Here is a 25128-nt window from a genome sequence, read left to right as displayed (position 1 = left end):
GTGTCCTGGAAGATAAAGCTGGAGAGTCAGTAAGCTCAGACCAGGGTTTTGAATGCCAGGCTCAGGCGATGGACTTTGTTCTGTAGGCAGTGGGGAGACAGTGACCATGGAGTGCATTGTTTCTTCCCTAAGGAGAGGGCCCGGGGCAGCTGGAGGCACCAGTGCCTAGAGAGAGGCTGTTGAGGTTACCAAGCAGAGAGGGAGGCTGGCTGAAGGCGGACGTCAGGGTTGCCTCCGCCAATCCCTGTCTAGAAGCAGCCACCCACCTCAAATCCAGCCACCACCTTGCCAGTGCGGAGGCCTTGCCTCCCTCCCCAGCCCCTCACCCGGAGGGGGCTCACCTGGGTTGCATGCCAGGCTGGCACCCACAACCCCCTCAGCTCAGACTCCTGCAAAGGCCTGAGGACAGGACATCGTACTCAGGCCGCCAGGAGCTGGGGTCACGGTGCAGCTGAGCCCAGTTGGTGTTAATGAGGCTCGGGGCAGGTGGACAAGCTGACAGCCAGACGCCAGCGAGGAGCAGGCATGCCGCGCCCACGCCTGGGGCTGAGTGAGCTGCCCCCGCCTGCAAGGCCACACTGTGACCCTGACCACTGACCGGGTGAAGCCACCGAGACTGGGTAGCTCCCGGCAGCTGTGAAGCGAGGCAGATGTTAAGTCAGAAAGCCCAGAATCCCCTGGGGTTGGCTCAGTGAGCTTCCCTCTTCTACGTCGGACACTGCTTTCCAGCCTTGCTCCAAGATCCTTTGACACCAGCCAGCCATTTATCCATTTCCATGGCCACCACCTGGTCCCAGACCACCACCGTCGCTCACCTGTTCAGCTGCAGTCGCCTTCTCACTATATCCCTCTTCCCGGTATTGCTCTCCTGAGATCCACCCCCACCCTGCACCCTGGGTCATCTGCCCACAGCGCAGAAACAATTGCCACCCCTGCTTTGAAGCCTTCATGCTCCTCGCCATGACCTGGCCCTCTCCTCCCACTACTCCCCTCCCCCTGCTCACAAGCTCCAAACTCACAGACCTCCTTCCAACTTCTCCCACGTGCTGGGCAAATGTCCGCCTCAGACCCTCACCCTGCTGTCCTGGCTGCTTGGAAATCTCTGCCCTCCTTCCTCTCCTCGCTCTGTCCGATTCAGTGGTTCTCCAGCTGTGGCCCCCAGGCCAGCAGCACCAGCGGCTCCCGGGAGCCTGTGAGAAACGCCTATTCTCATTCACGGTGTATGTGTGTATCAGATCATCGCATCGGACACTTCAAACACATACAATTATATTTGTCCAGTGCTCCTCAATGAACTTGGAGGAGGGGAAGAAATACAGTTGCTCAGGCCCCAGCCCAACCCAGCTGCATCAGGAGCTCGGGGGCTGGCCACCAAGCTATATCTTAACAGTCCTCTAAGATTTGCTGACACATGCTCAGATTAAGAAACACTGGTCTATTCATTCTTGTCTGTCCTTCAGAGGGAAAGTGTAGATCTTAGCTCAAATGCCACTTCCTCCAGGAACCCTTCCTTGACTCCCCGGTCAGGGCCTCAGGCACACCGCACGCCTCCTTTATAGCAATTACCATAGCTATAATCACACAATTAATTGTGTAATTCATTGAAAGTCTTTCTCTTCCACTAGAATATATGCTCCATGGGTCTAGGACAGTGGTCGGCAAACTGCGGCTCACAAGCCACATGCGGCTCTTTGGCCCCTTGAGTGTGGCTCTTCCACAAAATACCACGGCCTGGGTGAGTCTGTTTTGAAGAAGTGGCGTTAGAAGAAGTTTAAGTTTAAAAAATTTGGCTCTCAAAAGAAATTTCAATCGTTGTACTGTTAATATTTGGCTCTGTTGACTAATGAGTTTGCCGACCACTGGTCTAGGAAATGTTTTTTGTCAATCTGCTCCCAGCACCTAGAACTGTACCTGGCACATAGTAAGTGCTCACTAAACACATGTGAAATGAATGATTAACGGCATAAGCAAGCCCTCCTCTTCCACCCTTTCCTGCCGCAAATATTTCTATTAACTGCATGGCTACACTGGGCCAGATGCTGAAACAAAAGAAAGACAGCCCCCATCTCCAAGGAGCTAACAGCCACAGGGGAAAATAAACATGGGGACAAATCAACTAAATTGTGTCTTCAAGTAGGGATGGACGGTTGCCAGGCAGAGAATTCAGGGGGAAGTATTGCAGGTAGAAGGAACAGCATATGCGAAGTGCACGGTGAGATGGAACAGTGCAGGCAGTTGAGAGGTTGGAAGGAGTTGCAGAAAATGAGTCTGGAGAGTCGAGCTGAGACGTAGTGGTGAAATGCCACTGAGTGAATCCCAGGCTAAAGAGTTTGGATTTTATTGTACGGGTCGTCACCGGGGAGCCACTGCATAATTTCAAGCAGGCGAGTGACCTGGTATCTTTTTTTTCTTTTCTTTTCTTTTTTTGTCACTCCATTTACAGAGTTTGGGAAGCCAAGAAAGGTGGCTTCATTCATTCATTTATTCCCAAAGTCTGTAGTGAGTATGGCCATGTGCTGGGTGCTGGGATACAGTGGTGGGCAGAGTAGGTGTGGCCCCAGGGCCTGGCAGCCTGTCCTTCTGTCCGCACTATCTTTGTCTTTGCTGCTATCCCATAAGCAGGAGCTCACAGCCACCTCCAACACCCCCACTCTCACCCTGGATACTGTCCTGGGCGCCTCCCTGCAGCCTCCATGGGTAGCAGAGGCGCCCACTGCCCCTGGCTCTCGGGTCTCTGTGGGGGATTCTGAGAGGTTCTCCTGGGAAGGGAGGCAGCCAACAGGATCCGCCTGAGACAATGGGCGCCTTTGTTGCTTCTGCCAGGGCTGCTCCAAGAATAGCTGTTTGCTCAGCTCCGAGCAGGGCTGGTGCTGGGGAGTAGGAGGGTGTGGGGCCCTGGAGCTTCAGCGTGGGCCAGGCGTTAACCCCCGAGCCTCTGGGCCTCCTCCAGCGCCTCCCCGGCCGGGAGGAAAGAAGGCAGCAGGAAGCACCACTTACAGCACTCACTATTGCCAGTCCGGGTCCTAAACCAGCATCCTGCCCTGCGAGTTTGTAGCGCATTTTTTTCCTAAATAGAATTGTATGCAGAAACCCAATAGATAAAACCAGGTGGAATAACAGTGGCTCTAGCTGAAGTGGGGATCCAGCAGAGAGAACCCCAGCTTTTCAGAACCTAGGACCTTAGCCTTAGTCCTGGACCTGGTCCCACTCACTCAATTAGCACTTGATGAAACAGAGAGAGGAGAAGCGCCTTGCTCCAGGCCACCCAGGAAGTTGGTGGTCACAGCAGGGACTTACGCTCGAGGAATATTTCCCAGGACTGAGCCCACGATTGCCCAAGCTCTTGTGATTTTTTACCAAAACCATATTTCACCTATAGTGCTATTAACAGTGTTCTGTAAATTAACTCACAGTTTTCTTCTAACTTCGTTTTAAGTGGAGATCTTATATCATTGCCATACGTAGCAAGCCTTCAGCAATTGCCTTAAAGAGATAACACATTTAATCAATACATACATCTTTTAAAATGCTCATCCGCATGCCACCTGAAAGCATCTTACACGTGTGCCCACACCTCTCTTTGGGAAATGCTGCCTGGTGCTTCTGAAAGGCTCACCTCCGTCCTGCTCGGCCCCCTGAGCGAGCCAGTAGCAAACTGGGCTCGAACCCACATCTTCTGTGCGTGTGTCCCCTATCCAGGGTTTTTGCTTAGACTCTGTGCTTCTCCTAATGCTGGATATGGACAGAGGGCAGCAGGCCATGGCCAACAGGCGTCCAGCCTCAGCTCAGCCCAGTGTTCCCACGATAGGCTGGGGATTTAGAGGGTAGACGGACATGAATTTGAGTGGCCGTGGCGGTTCCTTATGGTGCTCCTTTCCCAGCGATGCGTATGAGCTGCCGGATCCTTGCCCACTCTCTCCTGCCAGTGGCCATGACCAGTGGGCTTTGCCAGGAGCCCCTGTCGCCTGGGGCCCGGGTCACGGAGACCCTGTGTGGTGGCCTCTGCAGATTCACACTCACCACAGTGGCCACCCAGGGCTCTACCCACCAGACGGCACTGCTGAACATGTAGACCAGGGGTTCCCAGACTCGAGCCTCTGGGCCAGCAGCCCCAGCAGCTCCTGAAAACACGTGGAAGTGCACATTCTCAGGCCCCACCCCAGACCTACTGAATCCGAAACTCGGAGGAGCGGCCCAGCAGTCAGTGCTGCTGCTGCTGCCGCTGAACTTCAAGAACCATCGGTCTAAACCTCATTCAACCCTGGCCACTGTTCACAACTCAGCCGCCCCAGCCACACCTCAGTCCTGCCAGCCAGACTCTCCGGGGAGGGGATCCATAAGTCTGTAGCCTTAAAATAAACCCTGAGGATTTCAACAGCACCCCTGATGATTCTAATGCCCAGCCCATAGCGGAGAACTATTCTGGAACCCAGGAGCACCAGGCTCTCAAAATAGCAGACATGCCCTTGAGGCCGACACGTGTTCCTACGTCTTAGTCCCAAATCCCATGAGAATCCCACCTAAATCCCTCTGAGCCCTCTTTGACCTTTGGGAACCTTCGGGCCATAAACTGGATTTAGCAAAACCATCAGCCTTAGGCACCTTTCTCGCCTAGCCTCTTTGTCCTTCCTGTTAACCTCCCCTTAAGCTAGTGTCTTAGGCACTAGCTTGAGCTGCTGTAACAAAATACCGTGGCCGGGTGGCCTAAACGCAGAAATTTATATTCTCACCGTTCTGGGGCTGGAAGTCTGAGATCAGGGTGCCAGCACGCTCAGGTTCTGGTGAGGACTCTCTTCCTGGCTTGCAGCCAGCCGCCTTCTCACTGTGTGCTAACATGGCCCTCCTCATGCGCGAGGAGAAATCTCTCCCTCGTCCTCTTAAAAGGCGACCAATCCTTATACGAAGAACCTCACTCTCATGACTTCATTTAACCTTAAGTATGTTCTAAACGTCCTGTCTTCAAATACAATCACGTTGGGGGTTAGGGCTTCGAAGTGTGAATTGGGGGCGACACAAACATTCAGTCCATGGCAACTGGACCAAACCTCTTCGTTTCCTGCCCTGAAATCTTGATGGCTTTTCAAGAAATTCCAGTCTCAGGTGGCCCGGGCCAGAGAAGAGGAGTTGCACGTGTCGTTTCAGCTGGCCGTAGTGGCGGGAGCGGCGGCGTCGGCAGCTTCCCGGGTTTGTGAGGCATCAGCAGCTGTACGACCGCCCGGGCTGCTGACATTTCTGAATCCGGGGGGCATGATTGCAAAGGAGACTCCAGGAGCAATACCAAGTTAGATGCAAATTACCCACTCCGGGTCCTTGACAGTATAGTGTGTTCATTACCAACAGAGTACTGTGAATATATGCCTGAGGTTGCTAAATGTAGACAGGGGTTAGAGAAGAATTTTCCAAATGAGTTCGCAAAACTTACAGTAGAAAATTCACCCAAACAAGAAGCTGGAATTAGTGAGGGTCAAGGACCAGCAGGAGAAGAGGAAGAGAAGAAAAAACAAAAGAGCGGTGGAAGGGGTCAAATAAAACAAAAAAAACAGAAGGTTACGATAGCCAAAATCCCCAGAGCAAAGAAGAAATGCGTAACGAGAGTGTGTGTGGCCTTGCGACTTTTGAAATTGGTCTTAAAGAAGCACAGAGATTTTTTTGCTCAAAAATTCTTCTGTGGTGCCTCAGTGACAGGGGAGGATGAGATCATCATTCAGGGAGACTTTACAGATGAGATCATTGATGTCATTCAGGAAAAATGTTCAGAGGTGGATGCTGATAGCATTGAAGATCTTGGAGAAGAAACGATTTTGAAAATTGGTCTGTATTTAATGGTCTGAACTGAGAGTTGATATGGCCAAATGGGGAGAGACCTTTTGAAAAAAAAAAAAAAAATCCTACAGTAAAACTGTGGACTACCCTGTTCTGTACAAGGCTGCTTGTGGGGGTTTTTTGGTGTGTTGTTTTTTTTTAATTGCCAAAGTCTGATAAACAGGGGAGACTGTCATGCTTATGCATGAAATAGAATTTAGTCAAATAAAAATTTTTGGTCACTTGGAAAAAAAATAAATAAATTCCAAGTATTTCCCTCTCAATAGAAAAACCACTCTGGATCCCCAAGGAATGACTCAGAGGAGGGGACTCGGAGCTGTGGAAGCTGCGGCGGGAAGGAGGGGGTCTCTGTGGCAGAGCCAGCTCACGCCTGCCCCTGTGGGACCCACGTTCCAGGCTCCATCCCTGTGCAAACCCAGCACTTGGATGACGGCCTCCTGGCTTCATCTGAGTTCTCCTGGCCTCCAGCTCACATACCAGACGGGGGGTGGGAGACAGGGTCGGGGTTAATGCTGCCTTGGAAGCGAATTCATGCCTCGCCTGGGCCTCAGGCATCCACCCCTACATCACCAGCTCACGCCTGCCCCTGTGGGACCCACGTTCCAGGCTCCATCCCTGTGCAAACCAGCACTTGGATGACAGAGCCCCTACATCACCACAGAGCTCCCATCAGAAGCATCAGGAAGCTCACTGAGCATTCATATTCCCAGGCCCCACGCCCTCGAACATTCTGACTCCGTAGGTACAAGATTGGCCTGGGAATCTGTACTTGAACAAGTGCCTTCTTCACCACAGGTGGTGGCAGTACAGCGGGGTCCTTTGGAGTCCCCCAGGCCAGACAACCTCGGAGGGACCCTGCAGCCTCCCGGAGTCTCCTTCTGAATCTCCTTGTCCCACCTGCCCCAGGGATCCACCTAACCTTTCCTCTCTCCCTACAGCGCAGCCCCCGCGGGGGCCCAGACCTTCAGCCTGAAGCGCTCGGAGCACGTGCGGGTGGAGGTGGTGTGTGACGGGCAGGCCGAGGAGGTGGCCACCAACGGCAAGCAGCGCTGGCCTCTCTCGCCCAGCACCACGCTTCGGCTCAGCATGAGCCAGGCCAGCACCGAGGCCAGCAGCGACAAGGTACCACGGCTGGGGACGTCCACCCCACGGGCCGAGGGGGCCAGGGGCCGCGCTGGAGTCGAGACAGGCTAGGCCAGAGCTGTCCCATAGAAACAGAACGCAAGCCGCCCGTGTCATTGTCCGTTTCCTAGGAGCCACATGAAAGGAGAAAAAGAAACAGGTGGACTTAATAATGTATTTTACTTAACTGCATATACCAAAGTATTACCATTTCGGCATGGTACCAACATAGAAAACATTAATGAGGTGGCTTACACTCCTCTTTTATACCAAGTCTAGATCTGGTGAGCCTTTCACACGTACAACACATCTCCATCCGGACTTGCCACGTTTCGAATGCTCGATAGCCACCTGCGGCTAATGGCTACTGTAGGGGGCAGCTCCGAGTTGACCAGGGGATGATGGCTTCGTGGGAGGTTAAAATTGCGGGCTGCTGAACGATGGCATATTAGAATCATTGGGAGTTACGGCCACAGGTGTCCTTGTTTTGATCCTGTATAAAATGGGCTGCTGGGTGCCCATGCCACCAGGTGATTTGCCCAGGTGGGAAAGCCAAGACCAGACCCTCCTCACTGGGTTCTCTAGTTATGAACTTCAGGTGCCCCGTGGCAGTGATGGGGCTGGGCCTTATCCAAGGGGAACAGCCTCAGCCCTGCCCCTGGTTGCAGATGTGGGGACCCCGCAGGCAGCAGGATATACCAGGGGGCACAGGTGGGCAGTCAGCACCCTGGATGCACTCTGAGGGGATGGGAATCCCCTATCTAGTTTGATAATCTGGGGGAAGCAGCCCACCAACCCAGGAGTGCTTCCTGGAGGAGAGGGTTCAGATGTTTGGAAAAAGCTGGCTGGCTTGACAGGCTGTGAGGTGAAAGTCGGGGAAGGTGGTCACTGTTAGAGTTTCCTGCCTGTGATAAGTGATCTCTGCTCTTCTCTCCCTCCCACTGCACGCCCTCCCTACCAAGATCACTGTCAACTACTATGAGCAGGAGGGAAACAGCCCCATCGACCAGGCCGGGCTCTTCCTTACAGCTATCGGTGAGTTGACAAGGCTCTGGCCTGGGTGCCTCATCCCAGGGCCTGGCATGCGGCCCTTCTCAGCGGCACTTGGGCTGTTTTCAGTGCTGCAGGCCTGGCACGCGGAGCTTCCTCTGAATAATGCAGGACGGAGGAGTGGTGCCCAGGCCCTTCTCTCCTAGGGTGGGGGGTGTTCTACTAGGGAGGAGGTGTGCCCTGTCTGCCAGCAACTCACCCCAATGTCAGGGTCCCCGTCCCAGGCGCTCTGGATCACGGGGAAGAGAAGCCTCTTCCTCCCTTCTCCCCCTCCCCTGCAGCCTGGAGAAGAGCTTGCCTCTCATAGTGAGGGCGATGGCCTGCCCACAGTCTGTGCTGTCCTTGACCATCTAGCCACTCCTTTACCCTCCCTGGACCCAGAGATGCAGCCTGGGTCCTTAACTCACCTCGTTCAAGCCCTTCATTTAACTCATGAGGGCAGTGAGGCCCAGAGAGGTTAGGGGACTCGTTCATAGTCACACAGCAACTCGGTGGCAGGTTGAGTTCAGAACTCCGGATTATCCCCTCCCAGTTTTTTCCCATTGCACAGCAATCCCCTGTCCTGGGTGGAGCCCAGCCTGGCTCAGCAAGGCCCAGGGGTGTGGTCTTCTGAACCTTCCATCATTCAACTCCTCTGCAGTTAGGATGTTAATGATATGTATTTTTAAATTTTTTAAACATAGAATGTGATTATATTTCAGAGGATGATTTGCCCATCCAGCCTTAGTTTAACATTGACAGTTGCTATGGGGGGTTGGGGGGGAGACTGCCAGTTATTGAGTGTTGAGTACATGCTGAGTACTTTAAGAATGATAGTGGTGCCTTCCATTTATTGAACACCTACTCTGTGTTCAGGACCATGCTGGGGGCTTTGTGGAAGAGGAGGAGGAGAAACACCCGACATTTATTAAGCACCTACCGTGTGCCCGGCTCTAATACTTGATGTCTTACTGTCATAATCTTAGTCTAGTCTTACCACTGTTCCAAGGATAGACACTACTGTTGTCCCCATTTTACAGATGAGAAAACCAAGGCTCTTAAAAAGTAAAACAAACAAAAACTTGCCTGAGGCCACACACCTGGGAAGTGGTTTGTGAGAGCCAAGTCTTTTCCGTTATCTCATATTCTCTGGGGATCTTGGAACTCACCCCCCATACCCTCCTCCCCCCCCAAAAAAAACCCAGCTAATTCCCAGGCCAGCCCCTCCTTCTTCAGCCTGTGCTTTCAGCTGCCAAAATAGGCTCAACGGCAGTGCTCTTCTGCTTCTCAGCTTGTTCCCAAAGGGCTTGGGTGCCGGTCACCCTGTCCCTCCTACACCGAGGGGGTGCCCAGCCTGGGGTGGGGTCGTCAGGACAACCTCAGGGTCCTAGAGAGATGGAAACTAGAGCTTGCCAAGCTGCAGCTGAGGGCTGGCACGGGGGTGGACCTCGCATGCAGGCATAGCCTCCAGGTTGTCTCGGATGACCGTCCCCGAGGAAACCTAATCCCACAGAGGTGGACACCTGAGGAGGAAAGCAGGAAGGGCAGCGGTCGGAGGCCTGTGAAGTGAGGTGACCCCAGAGGCTGGCTGCAGCATTCACCGAAGCAAGGCAGACTCGGGATAGATGGCAAATAATGCACTGTGCGGGGGCAGGACGGCAAAGCTTGTGCTGACGCCCCGGCAGATACTAAACGCACCCAGGGTGGATGGCCAGGCTTGTCCTTCTGACGTTCTGAGGTTGTAGTTTCACTGAGCAATTATTTTTGTTGTTGTTGTTACTCTTCACCCAAGGATATTTTTCCACTGATTTTTAGAGTGGAAGGGAGGGGGAGAGACAGAGAGAGAAAAACATTGATGTGAGAGAGACACATCGATTGGTTGCCTCCCACACGCGCCCTGACCAGGGCCAGGAATGGAGCCTGCAACGGAGGTACATGCCCTTGACCAGAATTGAACCCGGGACCCTTTAGTCCGCAGGCCGACGCTCTATCCACTGAGCCAACCCAGCCAGGGCACTGAGTGATTACTTATTTAACTACCACAAGGTCCAGATATTTAGGTTCCACGGGCCAGTAAAATGCCCACCACCACCCCCACACACCAAAAATAAATAAATAAGACTGGCATCTTTGATGCTGGGCCCAAAAAAAGACATAATTTGTCATCAATGATCACCATCATTTCAACATGTGAACACCTGAAACGTAGGCAGGCATAATCTCAGCACGAAAAGAGTCATTAGCATCGCAGAAATAAAGCTTTATGAAAAACTCACCTCCCTGAACTGTTTCCTGTCCCACCAGGGGCCCTGGCGAGAATTTGGTCTTTCTGCCTTTCCAGGTCCTGTCTTCTCTCGAGCATCTACCCAGGGGTGTTTGAGCCCTACATCCTGAGTAATCACTCGGGGCAGCACCTCAGAGGCAGGAACAACCCCAAGTGGTGGGGTTGTCTCCCAAGGGCATATCTGAGTCTCTCTCACCCCAGTTCTGTCCTGAGCAGAAAGAATTCTGGACCAGAGAAGACAGAACTAAGTCTCTAAGTACTGGCTCTGTCCCCTCCAGTCCATTGTGACCATCACCCCTCTGGGCCTCAGTTTCCTCATCTGCAAAATGGGCTCGCAGTGCAGTCTTGCACATTGCTTGCAAGGATTCGGTGGGATGAGTGTGCAAAGAGCCTGGCATGGAGTAGGTGCTGAGGCGATGCTCTCTTTCCTTTTCCCCCTTCCTCTTGGGGTGGCTACACCTTCTCTCTGCCTGGGTGAAGTTGAAGAACCGGACTGCCCTCGGTCTTCCTCTTGGAATTTGGCCACAGTGCCCTTGGCCAAATCAGGTTCTAGGTCTTGGTCTCAGGCCTGCCAAGGACTTGCTGTGTGACCTTGACAAGTTGCCCACCTCCTCTAGACCTCACATGTTTCAGGCTATAAAATGAGGGGTTCGAGCCCTGGCCAGTGTGGCTCAGTTGGTTGGAGCATCGTCCTGAACACCAAAAGGTTGAAGGTTTGATTCCTGGTCAGGGCACATACCTAAGTTGTGGGTTTGATCCCTAGTCCTCTGAGAGGCAACCAATTGATGTTTCTCTCTAATACTGATATTTCTCTTTCTCTCTCTCTCTCTCTCTCAAATCAATGAACATATCCCTGGTGAAAGTTTTCCTTAAAAAAGAGGGGTTTGAGCTCATTGATCCCTGAGGACCTTCAAGACTCCAGTTAGGACTGATTTGCAAAACTCTCCTCTTAAGGGAGAAGGTGGGGGTGGGAGGAGAGGTCAGAGTCTCGCCCTCTTTGCTGTGGTCCTGGCAACGGGAGCAGTACACCAACAAGAGCCTTGACAATTTTCAGCATCCACCTGAGGTCCTCCTTCCTTGCGCCCCCTTCCCAGCGCCTAGGATGGCTGTGGGGGACAGAGACCTCCCCCACCACACCCCAGGCTGCCCGTTAGGGCAAGAAAGCCAGGCGCCCTGCCACTGTCCGTGGGGCTGGCAGCCCCCCAAAATGCTTGTGGCTCTACGTCAGAGCTAAGGCTTCAGTGTCTAGATTCTCACTCAGGCAGACTGCCTAAAAGCCAATTTGGCATTTTCCGTTAATCTGCCCCACACCCCAGGCGCCACCTGACACCTTGGGGCTATTCCCAGGAGCTGAGGTAGGACTCGGAGCCTCTGGGGAATGTCTAGAGCCCCGAGACCCTCAGACAGATGTCCTCGCCCTCCTCCCCAGGAAGGCATAGCCATCCCAGGAGGGCAGCGGTCACGCCAGCCCTGCTCTCCGACCCACGAGGATCATCCCATTGGAATCTCGTTAAATTGGACACTGGGAGAAAGGTTGGCGGGGAGACGTCCTCCAGGGATGGCTGGTAGCTTGGAGGGGATCCCGAGGGAGGGAGGAGGGGCGAGAAGGCCATTTCAGTTGAATTTGGAGACGGCTCATGGGTCATAAGACAGAAAATGTGCAGTGGGCAGTTGGAGGGTTGGGTGGCATAGAAGCCCAATTACGTAATGCCCGGGTTGCATAACGGGGAGCCAGTGAAACCTACCCAAGTTTCATAAACCAAGAAAGAGCAATAAGCGTCTTATTTAGTGTGTGGAGGTTGCTCCAGGCAGGTGAGGGGACGGGCCTGCCGGGGGACTGATGTGTTTCTTTAGAAGCTATTCGGGACTATTCGATTTCTTGTCTGTGAGGTGCACATGGTCATAAACTTCTCAGTGTAAGAAATCCTAATGAAGTAAAGCACAATGAAGTGCTTTATCCTGGATCTCTGTGAGCCACTGCTCTCAGGGACACACCCAGGAGCCAGCTCCTCCGGGGATGACCTTCAGGGGAGCAGGTCAGGTTTTGTGAAGGCGGCCTTGGCCTTGGGAAGCAGCCCAGGGCGGAGGGCAGCCTGGATCCGTGGAGGGAACAGCCCAGGGCAGGGGTCTGGATCCAGAGGCCCGAGCGGGATGCCTGGCTCTGCACTCTCTGGGGACTTCCTGTCACTTCCCCCCTGCTGCCTCGGTTTCCTCGTCTGTACGGGTGGGACAGAAGGGAGAGCGTGCCTGGGAAGTGCCTGCCACTGCCAGAGGGAACTGTACACCTGAGAGATAGATTATTATCTTAAAAAGCAAAGAGAGCGACTCCTTCAGGAGGCGGGTCTGCGGCCGGTTCCCAGGGAGGAGTGTCCGTGGGGCGTGTCCCGCTGGAAAGTTCCTGAAGGTCCGGGAGCCAAAATCAATACGGTTCCTCCACCTGAGCCTGCAGCCTCTTTATCAGCAGCGGGTGGTTCTGGCTCTCCCGCTTTCTCCCTAAAGTCCTCAGCCTGCCCCAGCCGCCCAGGTTTCTGACAGGGGACGTCCCTGAGCCTGGGTTTGCTCACCTCTAAAATGGGAGAAATACTGTGCATCCCTTAGGACGGGAACTCCTTGAGAGCAGGCCCTGTGCCCCAGTGGCCCACCCCTAGGGCTCTGGACCCAGGTGCTCACCAGTGACCTGCTGAGGGATGGGGCCAGGAGGGCAGATAGCTGCCTTAGAGTGTCTAACGGACAGGAGGGCTGCCGACGTGGGGGCGCTGGACTGCCCCTCTCCCAAGGACCAGGTGCCGTTAAAGCCGCCCCTCCCGCAGCCTCCTTCTCGCCCCAGAAAAGCCCCGTTCGAGGGTGGGAGGGAATCGAACTGTGAGCAAAGGGAAGACGTGAACTTAATCCCCAGACACGGGATGAGCCACCCGAGGAGGGCTGACATCAGTGCCCTTCCTGAGCCAGGACCCTCCGCCCCACCCGGTCCAGGGAGAGGGCACGCCTGCCAAGGGGACTCACCAGGAATCCATTCATTCCCACCCAACTCCCGTCGCAGTCCAAGTCATGCCCAGCGTGAGGCTGAGCCCTCTGGGCCGCTCCCGGGCCTGGATCCGGCTCATCTCGTTCCGTGTGATGCTCCCATCACCTTCCCAACAATTCCCCTGCCCCGCCCTGCTGTGCACTTTGCCTCGCAGGGACATTCGGCAATTTCTGAAGACATTCTGGTTGTCACGCTGGGGGATGTTACTGTCACCCAGGGCGCAGAGGCCAGGGAGACTGCCCAACAGCCCACAGTGCACAGAGCAACACCCCCACACAGAAGTGTCCGCCTCACAATGTCCGTGGTGCCTACTATTGCAATTAGTGCAACTCCTCTGGCTGGAAAGGGCCCCATTTTGCAGGTAAAGAAACGGGACCAGAGAGGCTGTTTAATCTGGCCAAAGTCACACAGCTTATCTGCAGAGAACCAGAGCTCGAACCCAGCACTGTCTGATGCTGCATCTTGGGTTCATGTCACTGCCCCACACAGGTTCCATGAAGCCTGTCCCCACCCTTCCCCAAGAGAAAAGAGAAACAGGGACCCCTCCCTGGATCCTCTGTCTGACAGCCTGGCCTCTCAAGCACCCTCAGATTGAGAGGGGTCAGAGACCCAGTTTCCCGCCCAAACTAAAGCCCTCAGTCCTTGGAGGTGGGATCTGGGCCACTGAGCATTCTGGGAAAGGTGCACACGCTCAAACACACCTGCGCACACATGCCCTGGCCAGGCTGGGAAAGGCAGTGCGGGAATCCTGTGACTGTTTTCAAAATAAGAACTTCAAATCAGACCAACCGCAGTGAGTGCCCCAGTTCCGCTCAGGCCATTGGCTGACCCTGAGCAGGATCTGGCCTCTCCGAACCGAGGCTCCCAGATCTGTACAGTAAGGCTCACCCCACCCACCACCAGAGCTGACTGGTGGGAGATCCAGCCCTAGCTGACCGCACCTCTCGACCATAAGCAGACAGGGGGGTGGGGAGGCAGGGGTCGGATGAGATGACCACAGCAAGGCCCTCTCCTTCCAAGGACCAGGCAGGTGGTGAGCTACACCCTGATGCCACTGTCCCTGCCCCACCCTGCCCCTGCCCCACCTGCCTGGCAGGCTCAACAACTCACCCGTGTGTCTGTCCCCAGAGCTCTCCCTGGATGTGGACGCAGACCGGGACGGCGTGGTCGAGAAGAACAACCCAAAAAAGGTACCTCGCTGCCAGGGCAGACTCACTGGGGGCGTCCGGGGCAGAGCCCCAGGCTGGATCCTACAGCAGCCTGGTCCTCCCAGGAAACACAGGCAGCTGTCAGTCTGAGAGGAGGAGACCGGGGCCCGAGACACGCTCCCCAACACACCGCACACCGCGACAGACACACCGCACACCGCAACAGACACACCACACACCGCGACAAACACACCACACACCATGACAGACACACCCCACACCGTGACAGACACACCCCACACCGCGACAGACACACCGCACACCGCGACAGACACACCGCACACCGTGACAGGCACACCGCACACCGCGACAGACACACCCCGCACCGCGACAGACACACCGCACACCGCGACAGACACACCGCACACCGCGACAGACACACCCCACACCGCGACAGACACACCCCACACCGCGACAGACACACCCCGCACCGCGACAGACACACCACGCACCGTGACAGACACACCGCACACCGTGATAGACACACCCCACACCGTGACAGACACACCCCACACCGTGACAGACACACCACACACCGTGACAGACACACCGCACACCGTGACAGACACACCGCACACCGCGACAGACACACCCCACACCGCGACAGACACACCGCACACCGCGACAGACACACCCCACACCGCGACAGACACACCGCACACCGCGACAGACACACCCCACACCGCGACAGACACACCGCACACCGCGACAGACACACCGCACACCGTGACAGACACACCACACACCGTGACAGACACACCGCACACCGTGACAGACACACCGCACACCGCGACAGACACACCACACACCGTGACAGACACACCGCACACCGTGACAGACACACCGCACACCGCGACAGACCCACAGAGCGGCCACACTCCTGTGGAAACAGGCTCCACGTTTCAGTTTCCCCACCCACAGGATGGGGACCCAGTTGAGAGAGTTGTTGGAAAAACTAAATGTCCTGCCACAGAGGAAGTGCCACCAAGTATTTGCTCTTACTATTTTGCTTTTTTTTTTTTAATCTGGGCGGGAGAGACCGCCAGGAGCAGAAGGCTGCGTTAATGCCCTCAGTTCAAGTTTAATGCTGCGTGCACAACCCCTCTCCTGTTCACTTATTCATTCATTCATTCATCATTCACTTTTCTTCCTCTTCTGCTCCCCACAAAGGACCATTCTAATGGCTTTACTGTGTCCCTTTCTGTTCTTATGATTCTTACAAAACCTGCCAGCTGGTTGGTGTGCGTGTATTTTTAACTTGTGCAAATGGCACTGTGTTCTTGACCTCATTCCGTTCCGTACTTTTGCCTCAGCCCGGTTTTTTAAGCTCCATTGGTGTTTCTCTGTTACACCCTCCCATTCTCTTCCACAACAATCTAAAGCCTGGCTGAAATCATACAAAGGCAGATACTTTAGAAAGTTAACTGAATGCCCCCGTGAGGACACTGGGGACTACTGCCCGCCCCAGATTCCCTGCTTGTTGCTGGGGGGCCTCAAGCCTATTGGGGAACCCCTTCTCCCAGGCTCCTCAGTGGGGCTCTGCCCTGGTCCTGCCTTCCCAAGGCAGCCGAGGCCGCCTCACTCACTCATCTGTGTCGGTGGCTCCCCGAGGCCTCTGAGGCCTCCAGCCTGGCCCGCGGGCGGCAGCCTTGGTGAAGGCACGCGCTCCCTGTGGGCCTGGGCGTGCAGGCTTTCTCCGTGAGGCCAGTGACGTTTCACATTTCACTTCCATTTCACAAATATTTGTTGAGCATATTTTACATTCCAGGACCGGGTCCGGCCCTGGGGACATAGCTCCTGCCCTCAGGGAGCCCACAGGCCAGTGGAGGGGGTGAGGGAGACCCACATTAAGTAAAGAATGTCGGGGTGGCTGTTTCATCACAATTGTCCTTAATCCGCCCCCAGAAGAGCATGTACAGTGTTGTAAGTGTAAACCCACTTACGACACTGTACATGCTCTGGGTGGAGAATCGTAAAGGCTTTCCGGGGAAGGGGGACCATTTTGCTGTGACTGGGAGGAGGATGGCGTCGGCCAGGTGAAGGGAGACGGGACAGCGTTCCAGGCGGAGGGACCAGCGCAGCGAAGGCTGAGAGCTTGGCATCTTTGGGGGGCAGAACGGCGGCCAGTGTTGAGGAGCAGAACGGCGGCCAGTGTGGGGGAGCAGAAAGCCGGCCAGTGTGGAGGAGCAGAAAGCCGGCCAGTGTGGGGGAGCAGAACGGCGGCCAGTGTGGGGGAGCAGAAAGCCGGCCAGTGTGGGGGAGCAGAAAGCCGGCCAGTGTGGGGGAGCAGAACGGCGGCCAGTGTGGGGGAGCAGAACGGCGATCAGTGTGGGGGAGCAGAACGGCGGCCAGTGTGGGGGAGCAGAACGGCGGCCAGTGTGGGGGAGCAGAACGGCGGCCAGTGTGGGGGAGCAGAAAGCCGGCCAGTGTGGGGGAGCAGAAAGCCGGCCAGTGTGGGGGAGCAGAACGGCAGCCAGTGTGGGGGAGCAGAACGGCGGCCAGTGTGGGGGAGCAGAGTGGGCGAGAGGAAGGTGAGGGGCACAGTGGAGAGGTGGCAGGTCTCTCCGGGCCTTGCAGGCCGCAGGGACTTTATCCTGAGTCAGCAGGGAGCCCGACCCGGTGGCAGCAGGAAAGCAACCTGATCTGGGTGGAGTGCCTTCTGAGCCACCCTGGCTGCTGGGTAGAAAGGGGTCATCTTGCAGGTCCCATTGGGGCACTTAGAGAGTGTCTGGAAGCACTGGGCGTCTGTCCATCCAGGCGTCTTCCCCTGAGCCCCCGGCACTTCAGAGCCTTTCGCAGAAGCCTGCCTGCCCCTTTCTCTGGCCGCCCTCCCTCTCCCTGCCTCCACCCCTCTCGGCACAGGCTCACCCGACGTGAGGCTCAGGGGGGCCTCAGAGCCTTCCAGTCTCTGTCTCTCTCTGCCACCATCCGTCCGCCTCCTGGACTTTCCGTCGGTGCTTACACGGACGTCTCTGGGCATCAGACGTGGGATTGCAGTTTGCCAGGTCACAGCTGCCCCGATGGAGGGTGGCTGCTCTTTATTCTCCTCCTGGGCCGTCTCTCCGGAGTCCTGTGAGGTCTGGGCTGGGACTGTCTACCAGAAGGTACAGGAGAGAGAACTGACCTCTCCCCCTGCCCCTGCAGGCGTCCTGGACCTGGGGCCCCGAGGGCCAGGGAGCCATCCTGCTGGTGAACTGTGACCGGGAGATACCCTGGTTGTCCAAGGAGGACTGCAGGGACGACAAAGTCTACAGCAAGAACGGTACCAGCAGGACCCACACGTGGGGTTGGGGGCAGGGAGGAGCCATGGAAGCAGTCCTGCTAAGTCCTGGGCTGGGCTGAGGGTGAGGCAGGAGTGACCTCGGGTCTCCCGGGGATGGAGGACTCAAACAGCCACTCTTGCTAAAAACAGAAGACAAAACTATTAATATAGTCCAATTGGAACCATGGTTTTTAAAAGAAGATACACATACGTAGAAAAAAGACTGGAAGGAAATTCCCCAAAGGTTACTGGTTGTCTGTGGAATTAGAGATGACAGCCGGTTTTTATGCCTTTCTATAGTTTCCATCACACACACGTGTGGGGTTTTCTCCGTCCTGATTATAAAGGTAACAACAGCCCTTTGTAAGCCAGCTTGGCATCCCCAAGTGTCTTCATTCTAACCTCCTCGCGTGTCCACCCGTCAGACCTCAAGGACATGTCGCAGATGATCCTGCGGACCAAAGGCCCCGACCGCCTCCCCGCGGGATACGAGATCGTCCTCTACATCTCCATGGCGGACTCGGACAGAGTGGGCGTGTTCTACGTGGAGAGTGAGTGGCCCCGGCCCAGCCCTCGCGGTCCTGAGCCATTCAGCGCTCACCGAGCTGCCCCCGCTGGGGCCCAGCTCTGCCCTCTGAGGCCCCCAGGCCTCCCCTACGCAGTGGTGGCCCCCACAGGGGCAGGTGCTGCCGAGAGCCCCCGGCCCCTCAGTAAGCACCTGGGCCGCTTAGGAACAGAAGCGATGACTAAGTCCTATTACTAGTAGTGGTCATCGCTGTCCCGCGAAGTCAGGAGGCCCCCTGGGCCAGATCTCCCCTCTCTCAAAGGAGGTGGTCGTGCCGCAGGTTTAGGTAGAACCAGAGGCCCGTCTCCCCATGAACCAAGGCAGGGAGGCCTTTGGAGGTCCTTTTCCGGGGTCACGTCACCTTCATGATACCTGAAGCAGGTACCCGCCCCTGGGTGTGTTTTGCCCATCTCGGGTTTCCTGGAGCTGAGCGTTACCTCCCAACTTATATATATATATATACACATATATTTTTTTTTTAATTGCTTTCAGAGAGGTAAGGAGCAGGAGAGAGAGATGGAAACATCAGTGATGTAAGAGAATCATTGACCGGCTGCCTCCTGCACACCCCACACTGGGGATCGAGCCCACAACTGGGGACATGCCCTGAGCGGGAATCGAACCCTGACCTCCTGGTTCCTAGATCGACGCTCCACCACTGAGCCACGCCCACCGGGCATGCCTCCGACTTTTAAAGAGCCCCTGGCACTGCTGTGGGCACCCTGAGGGGGCTGACCCCCTTGGTCCCCTTGTCTGTGACGGGCACCCTGGGCCCCACTGTTGTAGGGCATGTGCTTCTGCCACAGAGCGACCTGCTCTGACCCATTCTCTCTGTAAGTACACACTGAGCGCCCTCAGCGCCAGGTGCTGTTCCCAGCACTGTGCTCCCCACAGTGCACTCTGCAAGCACACACTGCCCTGGGGAGGTGACGGTCCAGTGAGGGAGACAGAGGAACTAGCCTGATTGGGGGAAATGACACAGACCACGTGATAGAGAGTGTGCAGGGCAGAGGTAAGGTACCGCTAGCCTGAGCATGTGACTGAGCTGAGACCCAAACCCACAATGAGGAGGAACCAGCCCTTTATGAGCTGAGGGAAGAGTGTTCCGAGCACAGGGAACCGTACGGACAAGGCTCAGAGGAGGGAACCAGCCTGGAGGAGCAGAAGGAAGACCAGAGCAAGGAGATGTGTTGGAATCAAGGTCAGCGAACTGGGCAGGAGCCAGGGCATGCAGAGAAGGCTCAGCTTTTCCTCTGACCGCAGTGGAAAGCCATTAGAGGGTTTTAAGCAAGGGACTGTCAAGAGCTGATTTACGTGTTAAAATGCTCTCTAAGCAAAATAGTTAGCATTGCAGTTTGCCGTGGGTGCAGGGTGGGGCTTCCCCTGCGTGCCCAGCTGCCTGGAGACCCGGGATCTCTGGCCTAGCTCTGGGGCCCCCCTCTGGACCAGCCCACTGCAGCCAGGGCGGTCACCCAGAGGAGCTGGTCACCGGGTTCTCGGGACCCTCACCTTAGGGAGTGATTTGGCCAGGACAGCAATGGACAGCGGCCACCTGGAGCCAGTCCTCCTGATCCACCCTGGGCTCGGGCAATGACCTCATACAGGTTGGAATGTCCCCAGAGTCAGGCCGGCTCTGCAGCCCCAGGGGGCCAGCGATGTTGACATTTACCAGGGCCAGGCCAGGGTTGCCACGGGGGATGGGGCTGCGGGCAGGGGCTGGAGGGGTACAGGAAGGACCTGCACCTGGGCTTCTTGACCATGGCATTGAGTTGTGACGCCTGGATGTTATCCAGAGGGCTCTTTTTACTGATGGGAGTGGACTGAGGTCTGGCCCTGTAACCACATCCCTCCCCCTCCCTCGCCACCCGAGATGGGTCCTGAGCAGACAAGACGACGAGGAATCACTACGCAAGCGCTTTGGATGCTTTGGACAGCGGTCCCCAGTCTGTGTTATCTGGGCTGGCGTCCTGCAGGGGGGGTGGCGTTACAGAGACACACAGCGATGATCCCAGAATAGTCCGTTTCCCACAAAATGTTCCACCCTGGATGGCTGCTCGGGGTCACACGAAAGAACAGGATGGAAAACGGTCGATCTGTGGCAGTTTCTCCCTTTTCTCCTTTTTCTTCTTTCGGGGTGGCTTCAAGATTCAGGTACACCTGTGGGTGAGAATGTGCTGTGTTACAGGAATGTCATGTGTCACCCACTACCTGTCACTACCAGAACCAGGAAGTAGAGAGAAGGATGGATCTTTATGGGAGCTTTATTCAGATGGCCAGTGATCTGAGAAGATGGTGGGTTATGTACCCTAAAAACATCATCTTACATCTCATCTCAAGGCAACGCTTTTTTTAAGGAAGGAAAAAAAGTGTAGGTAAAGAGTTTGGAATTCAGGGAGAAAGGGTTAATCAGATGGTGATTCTTTTAGATAGATAGATAGATAGATAGATAGATAGATAGATAGATAGATAGATAGATAGATAGATATTTTATTGATTTCAGAGAGGAAGGGAGAGGGGAGAGAGAGAGAGAGAAACATCAATGATGAGAGATAATCATGGATCAGCTGCCTCCTACACGCCCCCTACTGGGGATCGGGCCTGCAACCTGGGCATGTGCCATGACCAGAAATTGAACCATGACCTCCTAGTTCATAGGTTGGCACTCAACCTCTGAGCCACATCAGCCGGGCTAGATGGTGATCTTCATCTGCATCCCGGGCAGGGACACTCTCTCCCTGGAGCACAATGGCTCAGATACCATCTTGGTCGCTTGCAGCCCTCCTGGGCCGTGAAGGTTGGATTGCCTGCGGGTCTCCTGAAGTCAGGGCAGGTCCCGTCATACACTCCAGGTCCTGGAACAATAGCTTCTGCATGCACCAGTCACCAAGCCTAGTAGCCATATAACTAGAACTAAAAATATTTAACTTCTTGAGTTCCCCATCAGGCAGGGGCTGGACTGGAGGCTAGGGACCCCAAGAGGGGACTCTGGACCCCAGAAGATTCAAACCCTAGATCTAAGCAAGCCTAACATATCCAGACCTCGTGTTCCTCATTTGTGATGTGATTTGGGGACAACAGGAGACCTGGCTGAGCCACTGGTGATGGGGACTCAAGAGGAGTGAGGGTCAGGCCCTCAGCACAGTAGCTGGTCCATGGAGCGCTCTCTCTAGATGGCACTTGTTGCATTTGTTGGAATTATTATGATGATTATTCATAATCATTAGAGGTCTCGAATGCAGTTAGGAAGATCCAGCCTCAGCTTCGGCCCCAGGGTCCCAGAGTTGGGGCCTGACCTCTTCCTACCAAGGATAGAGAGAGAGAGAAACAAGGATAGAGAGAGAGAAACAAGGATAGAGAGAGAAGGTCCTGGTCCGTTTGCCCAGGACCTTCCTAGGTTTAGCACTGAAAATCCATCACCCCAGGAATCCCCTCAGTCCCGGGCACAGCAGGACAGTGGCTCACAGTGTCACACTGAGGAGTCTCCTTGGGAGGTGGAATATCTCCAAAGTGACCAGAAGGGTTGTGCCAAATCATACCGCACGCCCGGGCAGGGCCAAGGCCTGGGGCTAAGGAGAGGTCAGGGTGGCCGGTGGACCCGGCTCCAGGCATGTGGCCGCTCCATAAAGGGGCATTGTTGGTTCCTGTAGGGAGAGCCAGCCATGCCCAGGCGGGCCTGCACCCAGCTGGGGACGGGGGACAAGGGAAGGAGGCTCCTCGGGACAGGGGCTGGATTGTTCCCACCGAGGAATTGATCCGCCTAGAGCTGGCCCAGTCCGCCAGAACGAGAGACGCATGTAGATCGCCGGCCGGGAGAGGGAGAAAACTGCACGCAGATGGGCAAGATCATGTCCCTCCACCTGACCCAGCTCCCCTGGCCAGGCCCCTGCCCTCCCCAGACCCTGGTGGAGCCCCTCCCCCACCACAGCTTTGGAGCTTTCTGCAAAGACAAGTCACCTCCTAGGCCTGAGATCTCTCCCCCTGAGCATCTATCGGTTCAAGTGCAGCCGGGGTGTGTGGGCAGTTCAGGTGCAGCCTGGTGTGTGGGCAGTTCAGGTGCCGCCTGGGTGTGTGGGCGTGGACGAGCTTGAGAGCCGAGGGGGGGGGGATGTTTTTAGTTATGCAGATTGGGACACAGGGCACAAGCTGTCCTTGCTGAATGAGGAGGACTTCACCTTCTGCGTCGGGCCGTGGTGAGCTCCTTGGAACATTCAGTGCCTGAGTCTATACGCCTCATTTATTGGGCCCATCCAAGGGGAGGTGATGTGAGATATTATCTCTTTGGCTTCTGTTGTTCATGCACTGTTTGATGAAAAGGTCATGATTTTTTTTATTTTTTTTTTCAGGGAGGAAGGGAGAGGGAGAGAGAGATAGAAATATCAATGATGGCCCTAGCCAGTTTGGCTCAGTGGATAGAGCGTTGGCCTATGGACTGAAGGGTCCCAGGTTCGATTCCGGTCAAGGGCATGTACCTTGGTTGCGGGCACATCCCTAGTAGGGGGTGTGCAGGAGGCAGCTGATCGATGCTTCTCTCTCATCGATGTTTCTAACTCTCTATCCCTCTCCCTTCCTCTCTGTAAAAAAATCAATAAAATATATTTTAAAAAAAAAGAAATATCAATGATGCCCTACCTGGTTTGGCTCAGTGGACAGAGCATCGGCCTGCGGACTGAAGGGTCCCGGGTTCGATTCCAGTCAAGGGCACATGCCCGGGTTGCAGGCTTGATCCCCAGCAGGGAGCGTGCAGGAGGCAGCCGATCAATGATTCTCTCTCATCATTGATGTTTCTAATGTTTCTATCTCTCTCTCCCTCTCCCTTCCTCTCTGAAATCAATAAAAATATATTTTAAAAAGAAACATCAATGATGAGAGAGAATCATTGACCGGCTGCCTCCTGCACGCCCCCCACCAGGTATCAAGCCTGCAACCCAGGCATGTGACCTGACCGGGAATGGAATCATGTCCTCCTGATTCATAGGTCGATGCTCAACCAATGAGCTCTACCAGCCAGGCGAAAAGGTCATGGGGTTTGCAGTCAGGGATGTGCTGACTCATTCACGGTTCTCATAGTAGTGATAGCAACAGGTCCCAGCTGTGTTACCGGGGGTTACCCAGGTACTAAGTTTACCGAAGTTACTGAGGCTGTGTCCTTTTATCTTGCAACGACCCGATGGCATAGGCATTGTTATCGTCCACTTAACAGATGAGGAAACTGAGGGGAGGGGAGGGTAAGTGAATTCCCTGAGGTTTCACAGCTTAGAAAGCCAGAGTGGCACTTGAACCCAGGTCTCTCTGACTGTGGAAGCCATAACCACTCAGGCGACCACCCTCAGTGAGGTATGCAGGCTGGGGGAAAAGTAGGTTTGCAGTTGTGAATACTCGAAACACCGAGTCTATTCTTGTGTTATTACTTATGAATTATCGTACTATTTTCCATATGAACAACTGTAAACCTATGTCCGCCCCGCCCTGTCTGACCAGGGTCCCGTGGCGCACACTGTCCTACGTGAGGAGCCATTCGAAGCCTGGGCTGCAGTGGTTCCTTCATTCATTTTGCAAGTTTTAATCAACCCCCCTGTTTGTGCCAGGACTGTTCTGGTTACATGTTCTAACCCTTGGGCAACTGGTCACTAACCATTACCGTTGTTGGTGACCATAGCGCTAAGCTGAGTCTGATTCTGCCCTTCCAGCTCTGCGGGGCATAAAGAAACTCCTTCTGGAACTGCGTAGGGTCCTACGCCCATGGCTTTGCCAATGCAAGTACCCCTCTCCTCATTGCCCCCACCTCTGCCACCCCCGAGGACATCTCAAAGCCTGCCCCCCTCTGGTCAAATGCTTCTTCCCATCCTGCCTCCTTCCCTGCCCTCCCCGCCCCGGTAACCCCATGGGCTCGCTCCCCCACAGCTCTGTTCTGACGCTTCCCACCTCTGCTCTGTCTCACCATCAGCGGAGCGCTGCTCTTCAGCAGAGATGCTGGGCCTCTCGCCCCCAAAGCCCTTGCCCACCCGTGCTGGCCACAGAGTAATGAGTCAATACATGCGCTCTGAATTGGCCTAAAAATTCTCCTACGGGGAGCGGTATGGGCGCCAGCGGTTCAGTGGACATTTATTAAACCCTGAGCCAGACCGGCTGGACCCGTCTCTGCCCCCACAAAGTGACAGCCTCTCGGGGCCAACAGTGAACACTGGTCATCGCCATTCAGAAAGGCTGGGATGGGGAAGGACCGGGGCTGCGGAGGCTCCAAAACAGAGCCCCTGGCTTGGTCTCTGAGGGACCCGGGCACAATTCTCAGAAGTGACACAAATTTAAAAAAAAAAAAAAGGTGACACAAATCAAGGCCTGAAAGGAGGGAGACGGCTGTTCCAAGCAGAGGAGCGGCACTGGACACACCTGCCTGTCCCCCCAGCCACGAAGACGTACAGCCAGGGACCCACGCCTGGGTCTTCACGCAGAAATTCCCCTCCAAGATTACCTGGAGGGGAATTTGGGGGCAAATGGGCACACTGTGTTTTGTTCTGTAACGGGGAAGGGAGCTTGGGGTTCGGAACTGGACGTGACTTTGAGTCCCAGCTCGGCCACTTACTGGCTATGTGACCTCGAACAAGCCCTTTCTCCTTTCTGCGGCTCGGTTTCCTCGTCCGTAAAACAGGAAGAAGGATCGCTTTCTCAGCGTCACTGGCTGCTCAGCTGTCCTCTGCCGTCATCCAGGAGCACCATTCCTGGGAAAGTTGGCTCCTTTTATTTTTATTTTTTTAAATATCCTTTTATTGATTTCAGAGAAGCAGGGAGAGGGAGAGAGAGAGAGAAACATCA

General features: G+C 55.1%; 1 protein-coding gene and 1 pseudogene across 1 annotated transcript in view; both read left to right on the top strand.

The window, feature by feature from the left end:
• Window positions 1–25128, top strand: part of PADI2 (peptidyl arginine deiminase 2) — a 45469-nt gene that overhangs the window by 6549 nt on the left and 13792 nt on the right. The window contains exons 2-6 of the mRNA XM_008148165.3: window positions 6762–6945; window positions 7908–7980; window positions 14412–14473; window positions 17636–17753; window positions 18179–18304. Of these exons, the coding sequence (XP_008146387.1) occupies window positions 6762–6945; window positions 7908–7980; window positions 14412–14473; window positions 17636–17753; window positions 18179–18304 (563 nt within the window). The remainder of the gene's footprint in view (window positions 1–6761; window positions 6946–7907; window positions 7981–14411; window positions 14474–17635; window positions 17754–18178; window positions 18305–25128) is intronic.
• Window positions 3884–5795, top strand: LOC103292044 (density-regulated protein-like; annotated as a pseudogene).

This window comes from Eptesicus fuscus, chromosome 9 (genome assembly GCF_027574615.1).
Source record: "Eptesicus fuscus isolate TK198812 chromosome 9, DD_ASM_mEF_20220401, whole genome shotgun sequence".
Taxonomy (NCBI): domain Eukaryota; kingdom Metazoa; phylum Chordata; class Mammalia; order Chiroptera; family Vespertilionidae; genus Eptesicus; species Eptesicus fuscus.
The sequence above is the reverse complement of the archived record's forward strand: the minus strand, read 5'-3'. Positions and strand labels throughout refer to the sequence as shown.